Source organism: Gymnogyps californianus, chromosome 2 (assembly GCF_018139145.2).
Source record: "Gymnogyps californianus isolate 813 chromosome 2, ASM1813914v2, whole genome shotgun sequence".
Classification (NCBI taxonomy): Eukaryota; Metazoa; Chordata; class Aves; order Accipitriformes; family Cathartidae; genus Gymnogyps; species Gymnogyps californianus.
In genome coordinates, this window is record NC_059472.1 from 26,323,453 (window position 1) to 26,343,346 (window position 19,894).

The following is a 19,894-nucleotide window of genomic DNA, read 5'->3' on the forward strand; positions in this document are numbered from 1 at the left end:
ACACTACAGAATGACCTTTTCAATGTGTATTTTGAATTTCTGGCATTATGCTTTTTTCGAAGCGGGGGTGGGAGGGGGTTCTCCTAAGATACATAAGCTAATCCTTATTTTTTGAAATAATGTAATATGTAATTCTCAGCAAATGGAGTTAGTATATTACATTAATCTTCAAGATGATTACTTGTATGGATCAGTACTCGGTGCTACTCAGCAATCTTTTTAACTAATAAGTTGTGAAGAAGAGCTGAAGGAAAAGGGAGATCTCAGTTTTTAGACAGTCACCTCAGAGGAAAACATTACATAAAGAAGGAGAAAAAAAGGTTCTTCCAAAACATATTCCAGCTGAGATTAACTATCAGTTAATCACCCTAACCATCAGTTAAACCACCAGTAATGACCCTAACAGGTAGTCTCACAATTTCAGTTAAATGACTACAAGCCTATTCTGGATTGTATAACAGAACTGGCAACATTTTGTAAAAATACTGCAAAAAAGAATACAGAGTATGAAATAGCATCCTTGTATAGTCAGCAACATACACATTGAAAAATAATTAACAGGAGTTTTTAGGTCCTTCCAGATGACACCTGCTTCTAAGAGGTGACTGAATGCCTGCTAACTTGCATTATGCATACATAGTCTGATCCATCGTACCTGGAAAGTAATCACAGTAATTTCAACCCCCACAAGTCAATGTTATGTTTTCTCACTCACTCATCAGAACAACCTATGGAAACTCTTGCTATTTCCAAGTATGCAATGGAAAAAGCAGCACAGAACATATTAGAAACAACATAATAAAACAACTTTCTTTTAAGACAATAAAATGCAGACTGCACAAAATTGGCTTTATTTTCTATGTACTATATATTATATGCAATTAATCACCTTATTGTTATTTTGCTAGCAATTCGAATTACTCTTGGTAGTTTTCCCAAGTCATTCTCTTTTCCACTCAGTGCATCCACCAAAAAAAATCGACGAGTCAAAAGCCAGTTGTTCATATTACTGCCTTTGAAAAAACATGACAGTCACATAATATTTAAAAAACATATAACTGTATTCAGGATGTAAAATTATTTATTTTCAACTTAAATACATAATGAAATCAGATTACTTTATTTCTGCATATTATTGATTGGGCCAGTGTATGTAACCAAAGCTTGCACTTAATGCTATCAGAACTTGCCCACGAAATATTAAATTCTTAAAACAGAAACAAGCTATGGCGTGTTGTGGCATCTTTAGAAACAACTCAGTGACAGTAATTAATACAAATTCTTTCTATTTGAAGTTATTCAGATTATTTAAATTCACAGAAATGTTACTATGACAGTCTTACCTTGATTAACAAACATTTCACTGTATTGAAGATTCAAGTTTAAAACTGGCACAGCCCAAAGATATTGCTGCCCGTTGTCACCATTATATTCAAGGAATAGGTCATAGAAGATTGGACTAGCAAAATCCAATAAAATCTTGGAAACTGAAATTTTGCACTACAAGAAAAAAAAGTTAACATAAAAAGATCACTTTAGCCATTTAATGATTTTATCAAGTTGTGGATTCTTCCCCTACAAAATTATTGTGGAATCTGTCCCACTTCTTCACAAAAGGCAAGGCATTCCAGCTATTTGCAAGCAATTACAAAGTACTAATGATTTTATACAAACCTCTTGGAAATGATTGCAATTGACTAGAATGACTAATGTGGCAAATGAAGCTCTGCTAACATTTTTCAACAGATTAGGAAAAATTATCCTAGCAAATTTCACAGATGTAAAATTTGAAACAGCATAAACACTGAAGTCAAGAAACATAAACGCTGAAGTCATGGAGTACTGTGTCTGGTTCTTGGCTCACCAGTACAAGACAGAAATGGAGATACTTGATATAGTCCAGCGCAGACCACTAAGATGATGAAGGGACTGGAGCATCTCTCCTATGAGGAAAGGCTGAGAGAGCTGGGACTGTTTTGCCTGGAGATGAGAAGGCTCAGGGGGGATCTTATCAATGTGTACAAGTATCTGAAGGGAGGGTGTACAAGACAGAGCCAGGCTCTTTTCAGTGGTGCCCAGTGACAGGACAAGAGGCAATGGGCACAAACTGAAACAGGAGGTTCCCTCTGAGCATCAGGAAACACTTTTCCACTGTGAGGGTGACCACGCACTGGCACAGGTTGCCCAGAGAGGTTGTGGAGTCTTGCTTCTTGGAGATACTCAAAAGCCATCTGGACATGGTCCTGGGCAACCAGCTCTAGGTGGTCCTGCTTGAGCAGGGGGTTGGACAAGATGACCTCCAGAGGTCCCTGTCTACCTCAACCATTCTGTGATTGTGTGAAGAAATTAAATGTGAAAGTAGGCAGTTTTTTGCATATGTGAACAACCATGCAGTCTTTAAATACTCATATAACGTCAACCATGTTTTCTCCAAAGCTGTAAGAAAAAAAAAAAGTGATGCATACAATCCATGAAAATAATTACATTAAAAAATACTCAGTAAGTTAATATTTATTGGTGTTTGTATTTAAACCCAGTAATATTAACTGTTGTTAATATTTAACAACAGGTTCTACAGACTCAATATATCAAATACATAAGATTTTAAAAAGCACAAAAAAAGAATAACCATACTTGACTAGTTCAATGATCCTAAACAGAAGATAAGTTTCCATTCTGTCTGAAATACTGAAATATGGATTAAACAACATTAAACAATATGGAAGAGTAAAAATATTTAACAAAGATTTGTCAAAATTATTTGGTAAACACTTGTAGTGGGTTGACCCTGGCCAGATGCCAGGTGCCCACCAAAGCCGCTCTATCACTCCCCCTCCTCAACTGGACAGGGGGAGAAAATAAAATGAAAGGCTCGTGGGTCGAGATAAGGACAGAGAGATCACTCAGCAATTACCATCACGGGCAAAACAGACTCGACTTGGGGAAAAATTAGTTTAATTTATTGCTAATCAAATCAGAGCAGGATAATGAGAAATAAAACCAAATCTTAAAACACCTTCCCCCCACCCCTCCCTTCTTCCCAGGCTTAACTTTACTCCTTATTTTCTCTACCTCCTCCCCCCCGAGCGGCGCAGGGGGACGGGGAATGGGGGTTTGGGTCAGTTCATCACACGTTGTTTCTGCCGCTCCTTCCTCCTCAGGGGGAGGACTCCTCACACTCTTCCCCTGCTCCAGCATGGGGTCCCTTCCACGGGAGACAGTCCTTCACGAACTTCTCCAACGTGGGTCCTTCCCACGGGCTACAGTTCTTCACAAACTGCTCCAGCGTGGGTCCCATCCACGGGGTGCAGTCCTTCACGAACTTCTCCAACGTGGGTCCTTCCCACGGCCTACAGTTCTTCACAAACTGCTCCAGCGTGGGTCCCATCCACGGGGTGCAGTCCTTCAGGAACAGACTGCTCCAGCGTGGGTCCCCCGCGGGGTCACAAGTCCTGCCAGCAAACCTGCTTCAGCGTGGGCTCCTCTCTCCACGGGGTCACGGGTCCGTAGGTCCTGCCAGGAGCCTGCTCCAGCGTGGGCTTCCCACGGGGTCACAGCCTCCTTCAGGCATCCACCTGCTCCGGCGTGGGGTCCTCCACGGGCTGCAGGTGGATATCTGCTCCACCGTGGACCTCCATGGGCTGCAGGGGGACAGCCTGCCTCACCATGGTCTTCACCACGGGCTGCAGGGGAATCTCTCTCTCTGCTCCGGCGCCTGGAGCACCTCCTCCTCCTCCTTCTCCACTGACCTTGGTGTCTGCGGAGTTGTTTCTCTCACATCTTCTCACTCCGCTCTCTCTCGCTGCAACTGCAACTCCCCTGTAACTTTTTTGCTTTTCTTAAATATGTTATCACAGAGGCGCTACCACTGTTACTGATTGGCTCGGCCTTGGCCAGCGGCGGGTCCGTCCTGGAACCCGCTAGCATTAACTTTATCAGACATAGGGGAACCTTCTAGCAGCTTCTCACAGAAGCCACCCCTATAGCCCCCCCCCGCTACCAAAACCTTGCCACGCAAACCCAATACAAAACTTTAGTTTTCAAGGACTAAAGCTTTGACAGCTATTACACTACAAGACTTTCACACCACCCAAATAGCAGCCAGAGTTTATATATTTTTACACTGCAACACATAATGTGGGGAATGGTTTTGAATGTAGACGAGTTAATAAATAATATTAATGGATATATAGGTATTAGATGCTGTGCACACATACAGTGTTTTATAAAAATAAAGATGTTATTCCTCCACTCCCCTGCCAAAGACACTACCACCTCCCCATTTAACACATAAGTGACAAAAATTAATGAAGGTTTATTGCTGGCAGAACCATGTCTCTGTCTGACTGAATTTAGCATCTAAGTATATACAAGCTCAAGTGTTCTATCCCCTCTCCCTTTCCTGCTGTTTAGTAAGGTGTGAAAACTCCAGTAGTTTTTTCCATAGTTAAGAGAGCTAAAGAATCTCTTTCCTCTGATGAGTCAGTTGTTCGATTAAAACTTGCCTTCAATCTCTTTACTGAATTCATGGAAATCAGGGCATACATTAAAGAGTTAACAGGACAACATACAGGCATGGCATGATTGCATATGGCTTCTTTCTATATGAAACCTGGCCAAAGATGGAGGCAGGAAAATTAGAAATTACGACACAAAGTACATGACTACCAGAATCCAGGCATTGTGTTCTTCCACTGATAACTCAGCAACCTCACTAATACAAATGCCAGTTCAATTTATTTTGATTATCCTATATAGTAAACAAGTTTTGTGATGTATAGTTAAATAATGTTTAAAAACACATTTATTTCACTCACTAATAAAGAAATTAAAATAAGCAACAGTTTCACAAGAAAGAAATCCATGTTGCAGCTTATGGCTAAACTCCAGAGGTCCTTCAATATACAATGAATTACTGATGATGTATAAAGCAACTTAATTCAAAATTCAAAATGGCATTTTATCTCTTACTTACACTTTGTTGATAAGTTGTTCCAAATGCATAAGCTGCATTCAATTTAGTTTGGGTATCAGGACAAAGCTGAACAAAACATAATTATAATTAGGTTAATTCAAAGGTATCATTTTCTCACATTAAATATTTACAGGTACCCCAAGCAGTTTATGTATTCACAGTTCTCACAAAAGATATTTTGTTCTATTTTTTAAGAAGAGAGGGATTGATTTTGAAGAGTAAACACGATTATTTCTTGTACTAATACTGGTGTTCTTAAAACGCTGTTTTAGCTTATTCATACTTGCATAGTATTTTTCAGTTCCATCACTGAAGTTGAAATCTGTGGACAGCAGCATCCAACCAGGCAAGAACAATCTTTTTGGGGACTGAATGTTCAATGCACTGTGCTGCCTCAAGCTTTATTAGTGGCTTCTGCTAAATCCAAGAATCCCAGAGAAAAGAACTCCACATTCATATTGGCCCCTTTCTCTTAAGCTAGCATTATCAGAGGATCAAAGTTATCATGGCAAGTAACAGATTTTTTTTTCCTTTTTCAATGTAACTTTTACATTTTCTGCAAAGAACAAGTCATTCTAAGCAGAACCTAGAAAAATGGGCCAAATTCTAACTAAATGAGCATGGCACTTAGTGGAGAGCATAGCCACTTTCCCAAAATGAAAATCAAGTCTAAATTTACACAAAACACAATTCTATTACTGTGCAACTGAAATTCTGGGAATTGCTACAATTATGCATTGAGATCGCTTTAGTACTGTGATGTCTTATCATCACGCACAATCTATTACATTAAAAGAGGCTTTGAATGGAAAAGCTATTCCTTTCCCATTGATTTTTGATAGCTACTAAAAGCTCTGCATTTAGGAAATTAATGTGTCCCAATAAACCTTAAAATCTATGTCAGAATATATAATTTTCTATGCACAGTGATTGGCTTAGTAACCTGTTTTCTCAGACACTAGTTTTCCTTATAATTTGAGAGGCAGATGCAAGACAGTTCATCCTGAGACAATAACAAAAGAAATAGCAGTCGCTAAGTCCTGAATGTCAGCTGCTCTTCTGAAGTGACATGCTCCAAGAGTGACATGAAGAGCCTAGAAAAGGGGACAGACAATTCCTAATTGTTCTTGCTAGTGTTCCTATTGTTGCCTGCCTAGGGAATTGCTGAGAGTGCCTAGATCACCACTGGACTGCTAAACAAATTCTACTCTGTAACATGTTTCACAGCTGCCAATTTCTGCTGTTAGGCTAATTACTATTGCACTTTCTACTTGCTGTTTACTTGCATTTTTCACATCCTATCTATACAGCATGGTACTGCTGAAGCAGAATGTGTGTGTGCCACTGAAATCGAAGGGTAGAGTGTCCAAGGGTACTGTGAATCTTCTAGCCAATGTTCCCTATTTCTATGTAAAGTCTCCCAGCAAGTTTTTATAACTTTCTGTTATGAAAAAGTCAGGCAGATGCTGGCCAACGTGTACATTTTATATTTAAAACCAAAAGAAATAAGCAAACAAAAAATCCCAAGAGAACTGAAAGAAAATGGGGTGGTAGATCAGTTTTCCTACCTCTCTTGACAGTGACATAACCACTGATTTGCTTGGCATCCCCATAATGTGTGAAAACAGGCGACAGCATCTAATAGGGACATACTCATAGAATCATCTATAAACATATGTGGACTGAGAGCTAAAGAATACACTTTTCTCAACAAGAAAAAGAGGGCTAATAATGAATTATGTACATGGGTAACTGTATGCTGAATGGAAGAGATGGTTGGTTCTAAATGACTAGCGCTGTTTTTCAGAGCTTTCCAACATTCCAAATTTATGTTTGTCCAATGGATGAGGGCAACGTTGCTGAACTTACACCTTTGATTTTGTACAGATCATCGTAAGCAAGAATAAAGGGCTATTTTCCCTAATCTAGCTCTATAGTTATCTTATGAACTGTCACTACTGTAGTAACCAAACTCTTGGCTTTTTTCTTAATTTGGCTAAAGGCAATCAGAACATTATGGTATCATCAAAAGATAATTAAAATCAAACATACCTGTAAGATGCCTCCTTCCAAGCTTTGCCATTTAAGAAAGTTTCCTGCTGCATCAAATGAGGCTGCAATAAATTGCAGCTTTACATCCTGATGATGAAAAAAGATAAAGAAACAATGAAACTGCCATAAAGTGGACATACGCATTTTAGGGACTGCTGTCTCATCGTTTGATGCTTCCCTAAAACTTTCAGCATAATGCTTCATTTTTTTCCCCTTTGATTTTATGTTTTTAATCTTGGTTTTGGCGGTTTACTTTTTTTAAAAAACATACTTTACCATTCTTCTACAGCTTCACTGGTGACGTGGAAAAAGTTCCGAAGGAACTTCTACACAGGCAGACTTGCCCTAAACTAATCAGAAATCTATGCAGATTTCTAATGTATACCAGGCTGGGATCTTGAGGTCTTCCAGGACCTTCAGTGTTAGGAACATTAACGAGTATTTTAGTTGTTAAAACAACCGCTGCATTGCAACATTGTTTAATTTAAAACACAACCTTTTAGAATATGGCTGAAAAAAACTATTATTTTGAGTCAGTAAGAAAACTTAAGATAAATTTGGCAGTATAACTGACAAACAGGTTATCACTAGCACTACTTTCTTTCTGTGATTAGCTTATCTGGATAAACTATTCCAGTTATTCTAATTTTACAATGAATCTGTAAAACAAAACACTTCACTGCTTGATTTACTGTTTGATTCCTTCTTAAAAGTGTGCCAGTTAACAAGCTACGTAACCAGTCCATCCCTCCCAGGGATGGATACCTGGCTTTTTTAACATTGAAATGATTGTTTTTCCTCACCTCTTTTGGTTTTTTCCCCTAATTCACTGTAGGAAGAGGAAACGGCTGGAGTAATAGACTGAATCCATCTCTGATACAACTCAGCTTGTAGAGATTTGTAACAGAAACATTAAGGTGGGTATAAATGAAGTAGGGATAGAAATGTGTGTGTAAGCATCAGAAGCAACAGAAAGAAAGGGTTAAACACTGCATAGCAATAATGAAGAACACTGTTCTCAGCAATAAAGCTGAGAAATAGGTTGTGATAAAACCACGGCACAGACAACTTGTCAGCAAAAGATCCTACACTTTGGCACCAGGAGAATGGCAGCAAAGTTACAGCATATCACATGTACCCCTCTTTTTCCAATTAGCTCACCACCAACACTGACGAAAGGATGTATATATTTCAAACAAGGAAAAAAGACAAAGACCACCTTTGCCTCAGATTTAGGAGATTGAAGTAAACAAGACTCTGAAGCAAAGGACAATGCCAAAACAACTATTAACTCCTAAGGGGTATAAAAGATTTGTCTAATTACTTGTTCATCACTGCCAATCCAGAAGAACCTTTGGGACACAATGAGGACTTAATAGCTGGCATCCCTTGTTCCTTGTGTCACACACAATTGATCCTGGTCAGACCGCTCAGGCAAGCACATCTTGGCCTTATGAGAATGTGGGTAAAAGAGTGTGAGCAAAGCAAATGTGTGAGCGAGTGGGTGTAAGTCAGTAAAATCATCTTACCTAGAGATTTTTTACATAAATATCGCCTTCCTTTTCTGTAAGATATCACACTGAGTTGTGTTACACTAACTGCCTAAAAATTATTTTTAGTAGAGCCACATCTGTAATAAATCTAAACCTCTTTATGTGATTATGTCCTCTTCCTAATGTCTGCTTCCCCATGTCTGCTACCCAACACCTACCTTATCTGTTCCTTTAAAACTGAAGATTGTAGGGAAGTGATTTGCCTCAAGCACTTGGGATGCTAATCCTGGTTGATCACCGTAATATAGCCATGGAAGATTATGCCTCCTGAAAACAATTACAATGTTTTCTCTAAAGAAACATAATGTTTTGCATCAAAGAACATTTAGAATAATAATTTCTATAAAACACTATTAAAGACTGAAAGTTATGGAAAAGGCAACTTACCAGAAGGCTATTGAATGAACAATGCCTAGCCTTGCCGTATTGACATAAATATACTGAAATAAACCACAGGCATCAGTGCTTGAAGAACTCAATGAATTCATATTCATCACACACATATTTCCAAGGGCTTGGCACGCTGTTAGATTAGAGTACAACTGCAGTGGAGAAACACAAGAACACAGAAAAGTATTTATTTGCCCCTCCTTTTGGTGAGGCAGTCATAAAATTAATGTTATCTTTAATAAGCCACTCCTAAACCCTCATTTTTAATTGAAACTGATTTCGTTTTGTCAACACCTAATATTTTCTCCCAGCTATTCAGGTTCCATATTTTTATAGGCCTGCAGATGGCAGCATGAAATCAATGCTCTCACTTTTTCAGTTTATTTTAGTTGCATCAGCTAGATGGTATGTGACAGAAATGTCAAAATCTGCATTTAGAAAATGAAGTAGGAATCAAAATGTTTAACACCACGTAGGCTGTATGTCAAAGATGACTCCATCAGAGACCTAAGACTGACAACTATAGTTGCATGTGTTGTAAATATCTTCTTTTCAGTTTTAGTACTTTTTCTATTCTGTTGTTCCTAAACTACGTTGTATTAATACCATTGTTCAGTTTTGGTAAACAAACCACTGTCATGCGATAGGCAGAAGTGATGTCTGGCATCTGTGTGCAGTGATCACTGCACTCGTATTTACTTGTCACCGCCTATTGCCTTTGTGCCGGTCAGATCGGCAGTTGCACGTTACATTCAGGCAGCACCTCTGAAGAGCTGAGCAGGCTCAGGCAGACAAACAGGATAAACTTACGTAAGTGACGAGGACAGCCTCAGTTTGTAAAAAAGAATGGGATAAGTAGGAGAATACATCTCAGACCTGTGTGTATGAGATGGTGATGGGAGCAGCCACAAAGGTGATCTGGGAAAATACTGAACAGAAGTCTGCTGAAATACTGACAGAATGCCTGCCAGCTGGAGAACTGCTAGCTTGGGAACTAGGCCTGGGAATCAGAAACATCCTTGAGAAGTGCAGCTGGGTACCTAAATACCAGAGACATCCTGAGATACCATCGATAAGCACAAAACCAAGGAACTGTAACAGCAACTTATCATCTGGAAAGGTGAAAAATAGTCTGGAAAGAGGGAAAACATTCTAAGAAAGTAGAAATCAGCAACTGCTATTGGCTGTTCTAGCTGAAAGAGCAGAAAAACAGTCTGGAAAAATAAAAACTGTCTGAGAGAATATAAAACATCATCATCTATTGGCTGCTCCAGGTGGTGCTGTCCTACACTGCCTTATGTCTCTGCGATATAAAAATGGCTTACTTTTTACCCAAAACAGAGAGTCCCTGTCTGTCTGTCTGTCTGTCTGTCTTTCTCTCACACACACCCACAGAGAACTCCCCCTGCACAAACTTTTCTATGAGCTCTCCTAGGCCAGTTATCAGACCATCGCTGAGGACGCCTGGCTGACTCCAGACTCTGTGACGCGGATCATCTTCGAAGTGAGACTTCCTCTGTCGTCGACTTCAAGGCCCCACTCCTGGGAGCGGTTTGGTGAGCACTGTACTGGTACTATTTTGAATAATATATATACATAGGCATGCATATAGGTAATTGATCATAAGTGTATTTGCTGCTTCACTAGTGAAAATTTTGTAGTAACTTGTAATATTGAAATATATGCTTGCTGCTACTATTGATTGCTGCTACCATTGGAATACATATATACTTGCTTTATTAATCATAAGTATACTCACTTTACTGATAGTAATTTGTAGTAATCTGTAATAAAGAAATGTAGGAAATAAAGACTCTGTGTGCTTGTGTATTACGGAATTCTGCAAATCCACTGTTGTGATCTTTATACCCCTGTAGGCCAGGTAACCCTTTGGGTTGTGACAGATTGGGAGAAAAAGTAGGGGCTGAGAAGTTAAAATCTGATTTTGAGGAGAGGAATACGGAAGGGAAATGAAGATGTGTGATAACAGACTTGGTAAAAAAGAGGCAGAGGCACATCCCCTTCACAAGTGTGCATGATTCTGTTGCCTCAGCCACTCTTCCACCCATGGTTACTGCCACCCAGAGCAACATAATGGTAAATAACACTTGCAAACATAAAGCAAAGCAAAGCTAAAAAGGATGGTTCTATGGTTATCCTTTTCCATCACAAAACAAAATGAATAACTGAAAGCCAAATAAGAGGTAAAGACCAGCTGCGAATCAATACTGAATATGTAAGAAGTTGGTTTTCTGAGTGATCCCTTACTGGATATACTCAATAACAGTTCACATACCTACTGACTATTGCAGGATTTTTTCTTTAACACCATTCACCTTGTGAAGATTCCAACCCTGGAGACTTGCATTAACATTGACTAGCGCTCAATATTCTTTCTAAACATTCTGTATATGTATTTCTTTCTTATCTACTGTCATCTCAAAATAAGACTTCTTAAAAATAAGCAAGCTAACTTCCAAAAATTAAAGTGCCATGCTTTTATACAGAGTATCACTTCTGTATAAAAAAACCAAACTGCAAATGTTAATGAAACTCACCCAACAGGCAGAGGCTGAGGACTGCAGGTTTTTCAGAAACCATGCTGATGTCAGTGTTATACCCTGTAAAGAAGGAACTGCTTCACTGTCTTTGTTCAGAACAATTTATCCATAACGTAACAGTCTGGAAAACTATGTCAGCTAAAAGACGCTACTTATTTTTTCTAAGAGCTTTCTGTCTCTTCAGCTTTGTAAATGTCTCAATCAAACCAGCTCAGTTCAAACCACAACCATAATGCAATAATTTCTTTCACTTCACTAAATTAGACAAAATACACAGAACAATAGCAGAAATATTTAAGTTTTGAATATGGATTCTGTGCCAAAGGAGTTTTCTTTACTGCACAAGGGAAATACTAATGATTTTAAGGGTAAGGTGCTGACTGGGTGGTAAATTTAACTCAGGACCAAATTTGCCTAATTATTTCTCAACCTGCTTTTTATAACTACTCATCTTTGAACTAAACATAGCTTTCATACATACTGTAAGCAACTGAAAAGACATGTTTTCAATAAAATATTACTTACAAGATGGCATTTGCAGAAAGCAAAACCGATATTTGCTACCAGGAAAACTGAAGACTGCTTTTTGCTTTCTTTCAAGCAGTAGCCTTTAACATTAATTCATTTAAGAAAAAACTTCATTTATTAGGCACATAGCATTTCCTGAATTCGGAACTTGGAAAATGGTCCTAACTTAGAGCAGATTTCACAACTAATAAAAGTTCATTAGCTAAAACAATGAAAACACCTTCATTCTTCTCAATAGAACATATTTTTATTCATTAGCCAATTCAAGGAGTTCAATAACTTCATACACAATCTCAAATTGTATAGGTGTCCATTTTCTTCTATCAGGTCTAACCGCCTGACAACTAAAAATGCCCTTTCAATCCTTATATCTTCTTTCAAATATTTCATACGAACACTAATTTTACATTAAAAAAAAAAAGAAAAAGAAAAAAAGCCCAGAGGCCCTCACGGACTTTTCAGCATGTTTTTGTTATACAAGAGTGTGTTTTAAATACATACAATTAATACAATAGACCACATGTTACTTGTTTTGATACTAAATTCATGTAAATTACTTCCCTTTTTCAGTTTCCAAGAGGGCATGAATTTTCTTAAACATATTCCATTAGAACAATGCTTGCCTGGTCTACATGTCTACACTCTATCTAGATGCAAATTACCTTGCAATCACCGTGATCAGACAACAAACCACCACCTTTGTTTTTCAGGAACGGAATTTAAAAGACTTACTGAAAGTAAATAATGAGATAGCTTGAAAATGTTTTAGAATTAAACACACTTACTAGCTGTCCAAAACGAACAGTTGCAACTCCCTTTGGGGGTAAGCTTTCACTAGCACTGAAACACAATCCACCAGTCTGGGGAGAAAAAAAAAAAAAAAAAAAAAAGGAAATTTATACACTTGTCAACATAACTTTTCTTTTTCTGAGCTTCAATACAATAAGCATTCTTCTGCTTACCAAAATGTTTGGGCTGCTGCAGTCACAAGACTTGCTTACATTGATGAACGTTTGTTCACATCTTACACACCTATGGATCACAAACGTGAAGAATGCACTTAAAATGTAGTTAAGTATGAGATTTAATACTTAGTGAAAGCTGATTACATAGTATGCCTGATAACACTGTCAGCATCTTCAGTAGTTTGAACTGAAATCCAAAAGACATTACCCATTTGTTTCTACTGTCAGTGAAGTAGCAAAGAAATGAAATAGTTAATTATCAAAGTAAGAATTCAGTTTCTGCTTCCAATCCAAAGCCCGCTTTTTAGTCACACCAAAGCAAAACAAACCAACCAACCAAGCCGTTGGTCATATAAGGACTTCAGTGAACACAAAACATATTGAGTTTGATATGGGGTTGAGGAGTTCCAATTCACTGCTTTTAAAACCATCATCCCAAAGATACAGACTGTTCCTCAAGAATATTCCATTTAAACAGAACATGACACGTTCAAATTTATCATCACAAAAGGCAAAGAATACTCACCTATTTCCTGATGCATCTGAGGCAGAGAATGATTGCTCACTTCCATTACAACGTATGCACAATGCTTCATTAAGCAAAATGCCATCGATACTTCTTTCAACTAAGTGGAAAAGAAAAGCAACTGTGATAAAATTGCATTATGCACAGTACGTCACACAGGTTAAAAAAAGTGTGAAAAAATAGTGTCTATGCAGATCTAGAATAAATGCAAAGATTTTATTTAAAAAAAAATCAAGAGCACAACTTGCAAATAACATCCACTACAAAGGCACATTCATATACATATATATGCATTGTTTATAACTATGCACATGCAGTTTAGTTTTAATGAGAAACGCAATATTTCATGTCCAGTTTTTCTGTTCCTTTGTTATTTATTCTGAACCAAATTTCAAACCAAGGCTTCACTGCAAAGCTAAAACTCAAACCATCAAGTTTACAAATTACCGGAAAAAAATTTTTTATCTGAAATGATTCATGCAAATGTCACAAATTCAAAGTTTCAAAACTGCATCTTCCAGCCATTAAATCATTTGGCAAGGGATTTTGAGTCTAATTATAAAAAAAAAAAGACACACACAGAGAATCAAAAGAATTACAATACTAATGTTCTTTCTGCATGTTAGTTACAGAATCAGCTTTGCTCTCAACATTTTACCATAAACGCTCAGAATGTATTTTGTAACTCTCATAAAGTTTAAGGGAGATGATTGATATTCACTCTTTTACAGATACCTATGAAAATTTTAAATTAATGATCTGGAAAACAGTGATTCTCCAGTATAATCTGTTAGAAATATAACCGAAGTGGACATTAGGAATACTTATTCAAAGAATTACAGGCACACGGAAAGTCTTTTCCATCCTGTGTCTTTGAAAATAAGGAAAACTAGAGCTTCCAAGAGCTTTTTTGTTTTACACCCTTGATGAAAACTATACTTTGCTCTTAGTTTTTTACCATGCAAGATAAGCAAAAATATAGTTAACACAGACACTAAGGTTAACATTAAAATTAATTTTCTGAGTCTACTGAAATTCATCTGCAACTACTATAGAGCATCAAGTAAGAGGCACAGATCTAGGAAAGCATGTCGCAGGAAATCACAGATATAGGCATGTGTCTCAGGGAGGCATGAAATCCACTGATTTTAATGCACAGTAGTTTGCTTGGCTTGCTCAGGCTATTCTGTTCCACCTACTCATATATGTACAATTCCTGTACTGCGAAGTTCCCACGCATTATATACTTCAAAACACTTTAATGTTTTTTCTTAGTCTATATTGACATTGTTTTCATTCCAATTTTAATGCCTCCACTCAGTGCCAACCAGCTTAAAGGAAGTGATACATCAGTATTCATTTTTGGAATGTTTGCATAATAGTTTTTATTGCAATGAACAACGGTACAGATTTATCTGTTGTCTTTCAGGAATGAGGTTTAAGATCAAGAGGAATGTTGAATTTTTACATTAGATATGTAAACATATGTTAAATTTCCTTTCTTATTTAACAGAAGAGCATGTCTTAATAAACTCAAATATCTAAAACAAGCACTAGTATCTCATAACTTGCATATATTTCTTACCTAATATTTCATTATTGAGGCATTTACATTTTCCTTCTGAAGTTAGGCCTTGAGGGCAAATAATACAATTCCACCCATCTTGAGTAACTCCGCTCTAAAATAAAATGTAAAACTACTATAATTTTTGAAAAATATAGATAACACCCAATATCTGGGAAGAATGCCTGATCCAGATGTTATTAACTAGAAAATGTGTTCAGATACAACAACATCGATAACATTTATGAAACTTTTAAAGATAAAAAAAGGCTAAACAATCTGGCAAAATTAATTCCTCTGCAGACATAGACTAAAAAAAGTGTTCTTAAGTTTTTCTGAACCCATTAGCTAACACCCTTTAGTGAAGATAAGAGTTGATTGAAAGTGGAAGGTTTAAAAAAAAGATATAGAGGTTCTACGCTGGGGAAAAAAAAATAAATAAACATAACAATGCATAAATAGACATATTCGCATATAAATATACAGAAGTAATGGAAATGGAGGAGTTTGAAGTGAAGCAGCTTATATAACTGCATGGAATTTTGCACGTACCCAAACAGTTCACATCCACACTTATTTTATACCATGAAGTAGCTGCACTACAGATCAAACCCAATGAGGAAAACGAAGATAACTGCTCATCCTCAGGTGATACTGATGTTATTCCCTTCTCCACTATCATCATTTTATCTTTACATAAGCCTTGCCATAGGATCAAAGACAAAAGCCACCATTACAGGAAAGAGAAAGAAACAGCAGAATGATCAAAACACCAATGGATATTTGTCAATGTCTAATGTAGAAAGAAGATGGAAAGAAGAGGGAAATGACCTACATTACCCATTAGCCATTGAACACCTAACGTATGCAACTAAGCTGGGCTCTTGAGAGTTCTTCTACAGTTATCGGAAAGAAAGAAGTATTCAGGAAGGCTTTCACCCTGAAAAGTTGTTTTTGCTGGAGAAAAATTATTTCTCTACTATAGCGGGAAAAAGCTGGTTAAGCCTGGTGCCTCTGGCTCAATGATGTGAATATGACCCAAAATTATAGCTTAATTTGTCAAGAAAGGTAGAAAGAACTGACCAAACTACAAAGATATATATAATTAAAGTAACATAATAGTAGCAGATCATTTTGAAGTAAAAAGATAAAGTATCAGGGACTATGAAGATACAGCCTAAATATTACAATAATAGGATTTATATAAATAATGAAGTAAGATACCTATGAGCTGAAAAGCATCTTCAGCATTCTATAAAACAGTGATCTCTGGGCAAGGATAACATAACATGAAGCAGAAAAGAAAACCAGTGGAAGGAAATTAAACATCTAAAATACTCTTACTTTGTCTGTGGGGTAAAATTTAGAATGAAAAAATGCCTGCAAAATAATAGTAATAAACACTTCTAAAGGGAAAAAAATTACTACCTATAAGCATGGTCTTAAAAATTCCCAAGCAAAGACTATTATGCAAAATAATTTTACATTAATGAAAAATAACTTGCAGTCAGGAGGAAATTTAAAATTAAAAGAGCATTATTATTATGGCAAAGTATGAAAAGTTCAATACTTACCATATTTTCTGGGCATTTTTCACAAATAACGGAGGACCCACCATTACTAGAAACCATCCTGTATCCTGGCTGACATACACATGAACTACCTGAAAAAAACCCCAAATGCGCTTTTAACCTATATAAAACTGACTTTTTTTCACAGAATACTAAGAACAACTGCTATTGTTCTCAAGAGATCAATATAGATTATTAGCTAGGCAAATAAAACACCTGAGTGAGACGTGCATGAAAATCATCTTGCTTTTTTAAAAATGTTCATGTTATAGTTTGTACAAAGATGTTTTAGGAAAACGTTACTAGGCTGACTAATATACCAGGGCGGAACAGGAACCCAGAGCTTGTGTTTTTGTGTTTTTTTTTTTTAAACTAAACTGCATCAGTTGGTCTAATAACAGATAGAATAATCTCTCCCTCTAAATCTTGCCACAGCACCATTCTTAGCCCATCCTCTCTACACCACCAGCATTATATGTTTGTATACAGTTTTTATCCTTTGAATAGGAAGTCAGTCCTAAAAACAAAACATGTTTATATGCAAAGGTTTTTCAAAATACAACTGTCGTTTGTAAAGCTATTTTAAACTCAAAGCTTTTAAAATTGTGCATGGGGATCGAGCTCTATATTGAATGGTTTTCAGTGAATAACAGAACATACTTAACATTTAGTATGAAATTAAAGTAAACATTTAGTTTCATGGCACATCACAGTGCACATCTGCTAGTGCTCAACAACTTTTTTTTCAGAAACTTTTTCAGTCTCACTATCATGGACCTCTCTCCATATTTTTAAACACATACTACAAACCAAAATTCATTCTATGTACTAATAAACTGTATTTATTATTTCAGCTTATTGAACTGTGCACGTAAAAATCATGTAAAATTCTGTGGAAAGTTTTATAACCTTAAAGTACATCATCATGAGACCAGTCTTACAGAAACAACATTTGTCAAAATGATCAACCATTCATACTTAATAAAAAGAAGAAAAAGCCCAATAGGATTAGATCAATGAAGAGACTTGAGTTGAGACATTCATTGTGATGATACCTAAATTTTTAGGCAAGTTGCTTGAAAGCAGAATCCACAGTGATGAGCTAGCCATGGAGTGCATGGGCAGACTTGTGCAATCCTAAGTGGAATCCAGACAAGATGCAAAGAGCAGACTGAGTGGCAGCTACCTACACTGCTCCAGTCAGACACTGCAGGGAAAAAACAAAACCTTGACCTCCCCCTGGAATTTCTCTCTCCTTGAAGCCCTTCAGTTAAAGGAAGATTCAAGCCTAAAAGGGACACCTAGACACCCACATTATCAGGGGTTCTGAAAACTATTACAGTGCATTTTTTCTGCAAGTAAACTATGGGGTTACTCTAGGATACCATGATGGTGGTGGAAGAGGCGACCAGCTTTTACGCAGCAGTTGTGAACACAGCCGTCCAGATCACTGCATCTGGCTGAGGTACCAGTTCTGAAGAGAGATGCTGTTGGGTCTTAGTCTCGAATTTGTTTCTGTACACACAACACTGAACTCCCACTTCTCTTGGACTGTGTATTTATACAAGATGGACACTATCACACCATCTTATTTATCTTAGGACTAAAGAAAGCGAACTACCATCTGTATTTTTCATTTAGTACTGTCAAGGTGTGTTGTGTATGCTCCAAGTTCGCACATGGGACTTGGATTAGTACGTGCACAGCGTGAAGATCTCAGATACTTAACATCTCAGACATTCAAGTTTTGAGAAGGAGCTTCAAGTTACAGAAGTGTTCGAGAACATAAATTCAGGGCGCTGTGGAATTTTACTGATGAAAATGTGAATACCTATAACCATACAAACGCCCGAGGAAAGAAAGATTACAAAAAAAGGTCTACAGACGTTTCTCTGGGATGTATCTCAGACACAGGCATCAAAGTTGTGCTGTGGCCCCTTATGCCTTTGGGGCATCCTGGACCTTTTCGCTGCCTTTTCAGACTTGCCCCTGAGGACTGCTGTTTTACCGCCAAAACCCGAGCCCAGATTTGCCATCTCCCGCTGCTGGGGGGGGCGGATTTCAGCGCGGAGCTGCCTGAGCTCCGCCGGCCCCGCACGGCCCCCGGGCCCGGGCAGCCCCGCGTCCCCCCCGCGCGGCAGGGCCGGGTCGCTCACCGCCGGCGCTCTGTCGCTGGTGGGCTCCGCAGGGCCCGCAGGCCAGGCGGGAGATGTCGAAGTAGCGGGCGTTGCCGCAGTCGGCGGGCCGCTGCAGCGGGAGGGAGAAGCCGCGGGCGGGCGGCAGCACCGCCGCCACCGCCAGGAGCAGCGCGGCGGCCGCCCAGCGCCCCGGCGTCGCCATGGCTACCCGCGGCCTCCTACGGCAAGCCCTCATTGGTCAGTCCCCTCTCGTACGGCAAGCGCGAAGGGCCCGCCGCAGGAGGCAAAGCGTTCGGCGGGGGGGGGGGGGCTGCAGGCGGGCGGGGCGAGGAGGAGGGCACAAGGCCGGGGCAGGATTTAGGGTATCGGTTACAGAGCGGCAGGGAACTCGGGGAAGCGGCAGGGATGGAGCAGCTGAAAACAGAGAAGTGAAGTTGGGAGGGTTTTGTTTGGCTCGTTTCAGGACGTGGAGCTGGATGAGATCAGCGGGAAGAAACAATCCAGGGAAGACAGAGGTGTAGTTTGCACTTTCTGGTACCTCATCTCTAAAACTGTTACACAGTGTGTAATACAAATGTGATACGTGTGTGTTATTTCCCCCTGAGAGGAAACTGGTAACAGGGCGAGCACACAAAATGCCTAGAGGAATGGATGCACAGCCAAAGTTACTCCCCTTTACCTTTTCCACCTGCCAGGACGCTCTTGTTCACATTCCCTCAAACGTTACCAAAACTTTGCAGGGCACTTCATGTCCTGGATTTTAATTATTCCTCACTGCCCCTTTCCTGTGTGCTGATTGCCTAACTATTATGATTCTCTGTATTAGCATTGCTTAGAAGCCTGTATGCTTATTGCACCAAATGCTTTATTCCTCATTGGCTTTCTTCTGCTGGGTTCAACAAGTTTTTAAAGGCAGAGTTACTAGGTGAATCTACCATAAATACAGATTTTTGTCTATCAAAAGTGTAGCACACAAGTACAGAATAAGCCTAGAAATACAGGGGAGAATACGTAAAACAGAGGGAAAGGCAGGTGGGATAAACACTAGGATAAAATAACTACCTCACCTGC

General features: G+C 38.5%; 1 protein-coding gene across 1 annotated transcript in view; it reads right to left on the minus strand.

The window, feature by feature from the left end:
• The window catches only part of TMEM67 (transmembrane protein 67), a 31,229-nt gene extending 14,469 nt beyond the window's left edge, over positions 1–16,760 (minus strand). Inside the window, exons 1-12 of the mRNA XM_050891588.1 lie at positions 16,689–16,760; positions 15,136–15,229; positions 13,551–13,650; positions 13,022–13,091; positions 12,845–12,919; positions 11,529–11,591; positions 8,968–9,122; positions 8,739–8,847; positions 7,028–7,114; positions 4,976–5,041; positions 1,344–1,500; positions 890–1,013 (exon numbers count right to left, since the gene is read on the minus strand). Coding sequence (XP_050747545.1) covers positions 890–1,013; positions 1,344–1,500; positions 4,976–5,041; positions 7,028–7,114; positions 8,739–8,847; positions 8,968–9,122; positions 11,529–11,591; positions 12,845–12,919; positions 13,022–13,091; positions 13,551–13,650; positions 15,136–15,229; positions 16,689–16,745 — 1,157 coding nt within the window. The 5' untranslated portion in view covers positions 16,746–16,760. The remainder of the gene's footprint in view (positions 1–889; positions 1,014–1,343; positions 1,501–4,975; positions 5,042–7,027; positions 7,115–8,738; positions 8,848–8,967; positions 9,123–11,528; positions 11,592–12,844; positions 12,920–13,021; positions 13,092–13,550; positions 13,651–15,135; positions 15,230–16,688) is intronic.
• Between the last annotated feature and the right edge of the window lie 3,134 nt (positions 16,761–19,894).